This window comes from Galeopterus variegatus, unplaced genomic scaffold (assembly GCF_000696425.1).
Source record: "Galeopterus variegatus unplaced genomic scaffold, G_variegatus-3.0.2 Scaffold2459, whole genome shotgun sequence".
Classification (NCBI taxonomy): domain Eukaryota; kingdom Metazoa; phylum Chordata; class Mammalia; order Dermoptera; family Cynocephalidae; genus Galeopterus; species Galeopterus variegatus.
The window spans coordinates 159,160-169,441 of record NW_007728570.1 but is presented as its reverse complement, the minus strand read 5'-3'; the positions used below and the strand labels follow the sequence as shown (position 1 = coordinate 169,441).

Genomic DNA, 10,282 nt, shown 5'->3' with positions numbered 1-10,282 from the left:
TTCAAACAAAACAAAATAAAAATAAAACCAAAAATAGTGTGTTCATTTTAAATAATCCCCATCTAGTACATTTTTTAAATGTGCAGATTTATTATTGCCTTTCATACAGTCTGTTCTTTTCCCTTTAGACATTAAAAGAATATAAAAAATCAGATATTGATTAGTACACCAACATACTCATATTAGATATTCCAAAAACTAGTACATTTTTTAAATGTGCAGATTTATTATTGCCTTTCACACAGTCTGTTCTTTTCCCTTTAGACATTACAAGAATATAAAAAATCAGATATTGATTAGTACACCAACATACTCATATTAGATATTCCAAAAAGTAAACATCTACTATTTAAAATATTTGTGATATATAGCAGTACCATGCACCAGACATGTGACTATTGCGAAATAACCATTGTACAAAAGCATATAACAGTAAAAATACATGCTTACCTACAAAGCAATACTAATTACTGTTTAAAAAAGAAATGGTATCATTCAACAGTACACCAGGAGTTGAAATATCATACAATCCAAAGAACTTTGAAATAGTAATTACATACCTAATTTTCCCCTGTTCTGTCAAATCTCCATCACTATGCAATATTGTTGTTAGCAATCTTAAGGTAGATGTTCCTGATTTACTGTGATTATTTTTCATTCCAAGTAGCCATCGAACCATCATTTTAATAGCCTGAATCTATTTAAAAGACAAGTTGACAAATAAAAACATTGCTATATTTTAAAAGAATTTCCACATGAAACTTTAAAAACAATCAAGAAATGTTTTCAAAGGATGCTTTTTAGGAAAAGAGAATTATCCTCTCCTAGATATATGAAGATAATTTTGAATGTTTTAAATTAAATATGTTTCACACCCCCACCCACCACAGTGGCAAATGAATATTTTAACTAAAGACTGGTTGGTTCTTTTGCTGATGTTTTTAAAAATGTTTCCCCAATATGCATTCCACCCTTTAGAACCTAGAATAAAATCACGCTGACTTCCTTAATCAGAAAAGTTAAGTTCCCAACTGCAAACTATATTGAATCTTTTCTACCCAAGAGACTATACCACCTCACATTTGTAAATTTTACAATTAAGTACTTCAGCACTTTTTACATCCGTTACTTTCTTTACTATTTATCACCACAACCCTTTTTGAAGGGGTAAGTTATCTCTTTTAAAAATGATGTACATATTATCTCTTTTTCATATATTCTCTCAGCTTTTTACAGAGGTAAGGCTCCAGAATCAACTGGGTCTTGAACAGCATCTGACACATGGCAGACACACTGAAGATCCCTTTCCTGGGCATTTGTTAAGGATGAACTTAAGCACAGGTAGCCTGCCTTCTAGGTAGTGCTGCTCTCAACTACACAAAACTGCTGCTTGAGACCAATACTGAGAAAACAGGGTTACCTCAGAGCAACTGAGACTCAAGAGCATCAAGCATCATTCAATGATGCTAGAGGTAGGGCTACTGTACAGGTCTGCAAATATGGTATCAGAATTTGAAGGTGGAATAATGTGAAAAATAGTTCATAGTAAGAAATATAAACAAAATCAGACACACACAGAGTCTAAAAGGGTTTGTAAGAAATTATAAATAGAAAAATAACAATATTTAATATACTTGTTCCTGGCCTTCACAGTAGCTTGGCAGTGGATAGAGATAAGGTCTACACTAAAGACCATAAATGGTTTTAATAAATCAATACTCTCTATACCAGTGATGAATGATCTTTTATGTATAACTCTTAATTCAAGGAATTACAGACTGAATTTTTTAAAATTAAATTAAAAATAGCTTTATTAAATCTCATAGAAAAGAAGAACAAGCTTAAAATCTGGATTACCATCTTTACTGAACAGGAGAATGTCCATAGAAACCAGCATTGCCTTTTACTGTTAAAAGGTTAGTATTTGAGAAGCAGAAACATGAAAGCGACTTTCAAACCTTTTTTTCATCAAGTTAGATAATTTGACACTGCCCACAAGGCCCCAGATTTCTCATTACTACCCTACACTCTCACAGCACATGAGATAATGCCATACAATAAATACCTGAGCAATTTTAATAGTCATATTTCTTGTGATGGAAATTGAAATTTTAACGCCTTTAATAATAGTATAACATATTAAGTGTACAAAAATAAATAGATCTATGCATATTACTCACCTTGACCATTGTCTCAGGAGAAACCTCTTCATCTGGAACCCAAAGTTTAGTTGTTTTTTTCCCTGGAAGCTATACAAAAATTAAGGACTTTAAAACATGAATACAAAATCTCATGTTCAATTAATACTTAGTGAATGAATAAAATGTTTATCTTTTGCAATGACAGTCATTACATATGAATAAAATACCTCACCTAACACTATTTACTAAAAAAGGTTGAAAGGCATATCTTCACCAGCACTCAGGTACAGCACTTAGAGATCCATTACTACTTGGTTCTTTCTAGGTGTGTGGTAGGACTACTTTAAAATCTTGGATATGCTCCCATACTTAGTCTCTTTTTAGGAGAATGATGCAATTACTTAAGATAACTAACAAGGACTAGGATACAAATTAATGGAGCCAAGAAGTATAGTTCTTAAACAAGAGGAAAGTATTAAAAAAAATGTTGAGCAGGGGAAAAATTAGAAAAGTTTCAAGTTCAAGACAGGTAACAGAAAACGTGTATTATCATCTTCTTACCTAAATGGCAACACACACACACCCACCAGGAGTCAAAAGAAGGCCAGAATCATGGGGAAATTTTGAAAAAAACAAAATATACAGCAAAAAAATTCGGAGAGCTTACATCTCCATAAAGGCACAGAAGTTAACTCCAAAAACAATAGTTTTTTGTTTTTGCTTTTTTTCCCCAGCACAATCACAAAATAATCCTGAGATGATAAGCTGCAGGTACTAGGAGATGTGAATTCACAGCGGCAGCCAGGAAATTAAAGTAAAGTAGCAAAAGAGCTGAACCAATTTGAACAGTTAAGATCCCTTTTTTACTCCAGAGCAGGAAAAAGGAATCTAGTATCATCTCAGGTAACCCTCTGTCAACATGACAGGTAGCCCCAACATCCAGAAATGCAAAGTCCCCAAACACAAAGAGCTGAATATTCACATACAGCATAAGACTCAATTTTTCAGCTGAGAAGTGCCTTCAAAGTATGACGTGGATATAATGAAAAATGAATCATATTATGTACATCCTGATGACATTTGTGCACTAAGGATGTCAAGAAGCTTTTCTATCAAAAAGAAGCAAGAATTAGATTAACTTCAGATTTCTCAACTGCAAAATTAAGTGCCAAAAAACAGTGTTCTAAATTTTCTGCAGCAAAGTGACTTGAAACACAGAATCCTAGTATTCGAGAACGAATACTAACGGGCTGGCCCATTAGCTCAATTGGTTACAGCGCAGGCAGCCTTATAACACCAAGGTCAAAGGTTCAGTTCCCCATACCAGCCACTGGCACCCCCTGCCCACACAAAAAATGAATACTAGAATTTGAGGCGCAAAGTTTGTAAACTACAATCCATTTTGAAAGATTTACTCAAAGATACCCTACACTAAAAAATACAATTTACAAAAACTTCAGTCAGCATAAATTATTGAAAATTGGAAAAAAAATACTTTTCACAAGTAAGACCAACAGAGACTAGCAGATGGGTTTAAAAATAATAAAACCATAACAGATACAACAAAAACTAATGACACAGAATATCTAAAAATTATGGGATGGAAAAATATATTAGTGAAGATAAAAAGCATTAAACAGGATATGGATCTAAATGGAATACTGATGTGAACAGGATACTGATGTACTTTTTTAAATCTTACACCACCAATAAGATATAAAATTCATGAACATTTGTACAACTAGCAGAATAATATCAAAATAAACCAAAACAAAGATGATTTTAAAAAGAGGAAAGACAGAAAACTTCCTCATAGAACAAGACATGACTACACCTCTTTCAAAAACTGATACATGAAGCTGAGATGAAAAAGAGTAAATATCTGAAAGATGTATAGAAATATAAGGAAATATGTAAAAATAAAATATGCAATGATTAGAAAATAATCAAAACTGGCACACTTCATAAATGATATGATTAAAAATAAAGAGTTTATCAAGAAAGATGGATATAAGATAACTACAAAATGATTCCCAAATCAACCACAAACATAAAACGTACTTTTAAGAACTATTTAGTACTTAAGCTGTGCAAGGAAATTTAAAAATTTTCTTTATAGAGAAAACCATAAAACGTTAAAGAAAGACACTTTGTGGATGGGCAAACAAAGCAGTGGGAAAGAACAAAGGCTATAGATGATATTACATGAGTGGTAGCACTGCAAAGAAGGTAAAATTTTTCAGTAAATTGTGCAGGGAAATTTGGTAATCTTACTGGGGAGTAAAAAGAAATGGAATCCTTACATTAGAGCATACAGAATAAAATATAAATCAATTTCAAATGACTTAAATTTTGTGTGTGAAAAAAACCTTAAAACTTTTAGAAGAACATATGGAAGACTATTTTTACAACAAGGAGTGGGGAAGGACTTCTTAGAAAAGATGTAAAAAGTATTAATCATAAAAAAAGTAATAATATGGGCCGGCCCGGTGGTGCACTGCTACACTGTCTGCTGTAGGTACAGACTTCAGAGAACTGAACTTGTTACAATGCTTTATAAAATGACCAGCTCTTGGGCCAGCCCGGTGGCGCACTGGAGAGTGCGCCGCTTGGGAGCGCGGCGGCACTCCCGCCGAGGGTTCGGATCCCATGTGGAGACCGGTTCCCACTCACTGGCTGAGCGCGGTGCGGGTGCAACACCGGGGGTTGCGATCCCGTTGCCAGTTCCAGTCCGGTACGGGCGCGACACTGAGGGTTGCGATCCGTTGCCAGACACGAAAAAAGACAAAAAGGAAAAAAAAAAAAAGTAATAATACATATAGCTACACTAAAATTATAACTTTTGTTCAAAGGGCACCATAGAGGGAATGAAAAGACATACCCTAAGTGGGGTTTTATGCATTTTATGAACATGTATGTACAGGAAAAAGACAAACCAGGGGGGGGAAAGGCAAAAGACACTCAAAAGTATTTTCAGAAAGGAGGCAACATGAGTGATAACTAGACATATGAACAATTTGCATTTCCCTGGGTACTGGTTATAATGAGACACTATTTTATAACTATTAGATGAGCAAAACTTAAGGAATATGACAATAATGAGTGATACACTGCTGGTAGGAAAATAAGTTTTAACAACCATTTTGAAAAATAGTTTGGCAATAAAGTGAAAAGTTATACATATAAATACACTGAGATTCATCAATTTCACTCACAGGAATATGACCTAGAGAAATATTTGCTCATATACATCAGGAGACCTCTATTAAGAACATTTATCGCAGCATTGTTCAAAAGAGAAATGAAATGGAAAAATACAGAGTAATGAATGAATGAACCACAGCCAGATTTAATAACAAGAATTATTCTTAGCAACAAATATGGAGTGATAAAAGCAAGTCACCCAAGACTATATATGGTATGATATAATCTTTATAAACCACAAGGACAAGCAAAACTTAACAAGTGTGTTGTTTTTTTTTAAAGGAAAATGTGGTTTTACTAATTTTTTTTTTTTTACGTTCTAGGATGTTGTTGTGGAGCAGTTGCGCAATTGGGAGGGAGGGGGAGAGGGGAAGGAAATGTGATGGAAGAGGGAGGAAGGAGGAGAGGTGGGACTGAGACCTGTGGCACCCCCCTCATTCCCATGGGGGGGGCACCTTCCAGCGGGGGCTTGCTCATTGCTAGGCTGGGTGCAGATGTCAGGAGGGTGTGGCAAAAGCCCTCGCCCCCCACTACTCCAGCTCAGGAACCTGGGGCCCCTCATGCTGAGACCTGGTGGTCCTTGCTGGGCTGGCTGCATGTGTCGTGGGGCGTGGCCAAGGCCTGAGGCCTCCCCACCACCTCAGCTCAGGAGAACCTGGGGCACTCCCTGCAGCAGCTTGGTGGTCACTGCTGGGCTAGCTGATGGGGGGAAGGGGGGCTCTGACCGAGAGTAAGTATGTTATTTAGAGACATATATGTGGTAAATATAAAATTTTTTTTATTAAGGAATTAACAAATTCAAAGTTTAAGAAAAGGGAGACCAGAGTCAGGAATAAACAGAAAGGACTGGAGATTAATAAAACTAGGAACTAAAACTTCATGAGTGTCCACTGTATTATAAAATAAAACTCATACAAATGTTACATATATTCCTTTGTATATATAAAATATAACATAAAACAAGACAAATTAATGGGCTGAAAGTGGTGAGGAGTTCTGTTCTGTTCCTCACAAGATTGTTTTGAATCAATCTTCCCAAGAGAACAAATGGAAAGGCTGGACAAAATATTTTTCAAAACTCAGTTTGAAGAGAATAGAGAGCTACAAATCAGTGAGAATTTGCAGGGTTAAGTTTCAAAAAAAAAAGGGAAGTCAAGAGATTTGAGTCTGGCACTGAGGTAAGTTTTCTCACACAGATGGTTGCTGACTATGAACGTGAAAGAGGATAAAAAACTAAGCAAAGCTTGTATCACTGTCACAGAGCCAGAAAGGCAAGATTTGGAATTCTGGGCCCATTAAGGAGTAGAGGCCTTGTTTAGCACCCTAGACTTCTGGGAGGATCCCAAACAAATACACCCTAGACATAAAGTAACCCGAAAAATAACCAGGCTGTCAAAAACTGAAGCCAGTTCTCACTTGGATGGACATGATCTGACAATAGCTTAACTGCCTGGCAGAAGCAAAAATCCTCTCTGGAAGAATATAAACTCACACAGAGCCTCAAATTATCTAGAAGCCAATACAAAATAGAAAAGATTAAAAGCATCCATAGCAAAAAGACAGAAAACCTTAAGAGGAACAAGACTGCTCACAGACTTCAAAAGAAACAATAAGAAAATGGAAGATAATGGAATAATATATTCAAATCATTGATGAGAGAAAACATACCAGTCTAGAATTCTAAACCCAGAAAAAATATCCTTAGAAAAATAAAGGCAAAATAAGGATACATTTAGACAAACAAAAACTGAAAGAACTCATTAGCAGCAATCCACACTAAAATATACTTAAGTACTTCTTTGGGCAGAAAGAAAATCATCATATGGAAAAGAATGAAAAAGAAAAGAAAGGGGAAAATACAAGGGTACTTCAAAAAGTTCATGGAAAAACAGGATTGAAAGATAAAATTAATCTTTCCATGAACTTTTTGAAGTATCTGCATATGTTGGCAAATCTAAACAAATACTGTGTAAAATAACAGCAATAATGGTCCTGTGAATAATAGCACAAAAAAGCATCAGTAAATAAAGTATTCTAAGGTTACTTGTGCTGCACTGAAAGTTCAAAACAGACTGATATTGGCCTTTAACCAGTCAAAAGTGCATGCTGTAATTTCTAGGGCAACTACTAAAAGAACAGCAAAATATAAAATTAACAGGACAGCAAGGGGAAAGATGGAATAAAAATATTTAATCAAAAACAAGGGCCGGCCCGGTGGCGCACTTGGTAGAGTGCGGCGCTTGGGAGCGTGGAGGCGCTCCCGCCGAGGGTTCGGATCCCATATAGAGATTGAGCACGGTGCAGGCGCGACACCGAGGGTTGCAATCCCGTTGCCGGTCGCAGTGCGGGCGCGACACCAAGGGTTGCGATCCCGTTACTGGTCACAAAGAAAGACAAAAAGGAAAAAGAAAAAGAAAACAAGGCATGAAAAAAGAAAAATGAACACAGAGCTGATAGAACAAGCTGAAAATAAAAGTTAGATGGCAGATTAACCCAAATATCACTATTTACACTACATGTGAACAGACTGATCTAATTAAAAGACAGAGTTAACAGAATGTGTGCCAGAACTGGGTTCAGTGCAGTATTTTGTATATGCCATTTAGGTGACATTTTCAAGTGCTCTATTAGTTGCTATTAGTCTATCTTTCCCTCTTGAGATTGGGAACGAGATAAAAATGTCTGCTCTCAGCATTTCTATTGTTTTGGAGGTCCTCATCAGTGCACAGGGGGGAAAAAAAGAGCCTTAAGAGTAGAAGAGAAAAAGCTACCATAATGAATAAATGACATGATTGTGAAAGGAGAAACCCAATGGTAATTCTATAATGGTGAAAATTATCTCCCAATTTTTTCCACTCAGCATAATAACCTGGAGACTACAGTTGTTGTGTGTATCAACAGTTGTCTCTTTTTACTGATGGATAAGTATAACGTGGTATGGATGTAGCCCAGTTTGTTTAACCATTCACCTGCAGAAGGACTTCTGGGTTGTTTCCAATTCTTAGCTATTATGAGTAAAGCTACTATAAACATTCACATACAAAAAGAAAAAAAAGAAAAGAAAATTATCTCCAAATTTATGATTCAATGCAATCCGTATCAAAATTCCAGCCAGGTGTGTGTATGTGTGTGGTGGGGTGGAGTGGTATAGAAAGAACTGACAAGCTAATTCTAAAATTTTGACAGAAATGCAAAGGGCTAAGAATAGCCAAAACAATCCTGAAGATGATGATGATAATGAAGAAGTTGGGGTGGAGTGGTATAGAAAGAACTGACAAGCTAATTCTAAAATTTTGATAGAAATGCAAAGGGCTAAGAATAGCCAAAACAATCCTGAAGATGATGATGATAATGAAGAAGAGGAAGAAGTCATTGTCAATGACATTTGCAGGACTTATACTGTTAGATATCAAAACTTGTTACAGTAATTAAAATATAAAACATAACATTAGAATACAGACATATGATTCAGAACAAAAGCAGCAGTAAAAAGCAGTGGGAAATCTTCACGACCTTGGATTTGGCAATGGATTCTCAGATGTGAAATCAAAAGCCACACAAGCAACAAAAGACAAAATATAAAGTGACCTTCACCAAAATTAAAAGCTTTTGTGCATCAAAAACACTATCAAGAAAGTGAAAAGACAACCTACAGAATGGGAGAAAATATGTGCAAATCATATATCTGATAAACATCTAGTATACAAAATATATAATGAACTCTTACAACTCAACAACAAAAAGACAACCCTTAAAAAGGTGTGGGGGGGCCCCACAAACAACTTAGTCATTACTCCAAAGAAAATATGCAAATGGCTAATAAACACATGAAAAGATGTTCAACAACATGAGTCATTAGGGAAACACAAATGAAAACCACAGTGACATACTGTTTCACACTCATTAGGATGGCCATAATAAAAAAAAAATTTTTTTTTTAGGAAAAAATAATAAGTTGGCAAAGAGTGGAGAAACTGGAATTCCTCTCCATTGCTGATGAGAATAAAAAGGTACAGTTGCTGTGGAAAACAGTTTTGCAGTTCCTCAAAATATTAATCACAGAATAACCATATGATCAAGCAAATCCATTCCTAGGCATGTACCCCAAAAGAATTGAAAACAGGTACACAAACAAATACCCATACACAAATATTCACACTACTCATAATATCCAAAAGGTGGAAATAGCACAAATGTCCAAAAACAAATAAAAGGATACACACATCATGTAATATGTACACACAATGGAATATTATTCAGCCATATAAATGGAATAAAGTACTGATAAATGTTACAATATGGATGAACCTCAAATACATTATGCTAAGTGACAGAAACCAGACATAAAGGGTCACATATTGTATGATACCACTTATAGGAAACATTCAGAATAAGTACAAATCCATTGAAACAAGAAGGGGCTTGGGCAGAGAGAGGGAAGAATGAAAAGTGATTGCTTAAAGAATATATTTTGGAACTACATAGAGGTAATGGTAGTACAACACTGTGAATGTACTAAATGCCACTGAATTGTATACTTTAAAATGGTTAATTTTATGTTAAGTAAATTTTACCTCATTTTTTTAAAAGAAAAAAGCAGTAGGGAAGACAGTCTTTTCAATAAATGGTGTTAAGTCAGATGGACATAAAAATAAATTTGACATCTATCTTTTATCATATACAAAAATCAATTCCAAGTAGATGGTAGAGCTAAATGTGAAAGTTAAAACAATAAAACCTCGGGCCGGCCCGGTGGCGCACTGGATAGTGCGCCGCCTGGGAAGTGTGGCGGCGCTCCCGCCCGAGGGTTCGGATCCCACATACAGACCGGTTCCCGCTCACTGGCTGAGCGAGGCGCGGGAGCAACACCGAGGGTTGCGATCCCGTTGCCGGTCCCTGGTCTGGTACGGGGGCAACAGTGAGGGTGGCCATCCAGT

At 35.9% G+C, this 10,282-nt stretch overlaps 1 protein-coding gene across 1 annotated transcript in view; it reads right to left on the bottom strand.

Annotated features, from left to right (window-relative positions):
• PDS5B (PDS5, regulator of cohesion maintenance, homolog B (S. cerevisiae)) overlaps positions 1 to 10,282 on the bottom strand; it is a 130,205-nt gene that overhangs the window by 35,709 nt on the left and 84,214 nt on the right. Inside the window, exons 21-22 of the mRNA XM_008581785.1 lie at positions 2,181 to 2,249; positions 561 to 697 (exon numbers count right to left, since the gene is read on the bottom strand). Coding sequence (XP_008580007.1) covers positions 561 to 697; positions 2,181 to 2,249 — 206 coding nt within the window. The remainder of the gene's footprint in view (positions 1 to 560; positions 698 to 2,180; positions 2,250 to 10,282) is intronic.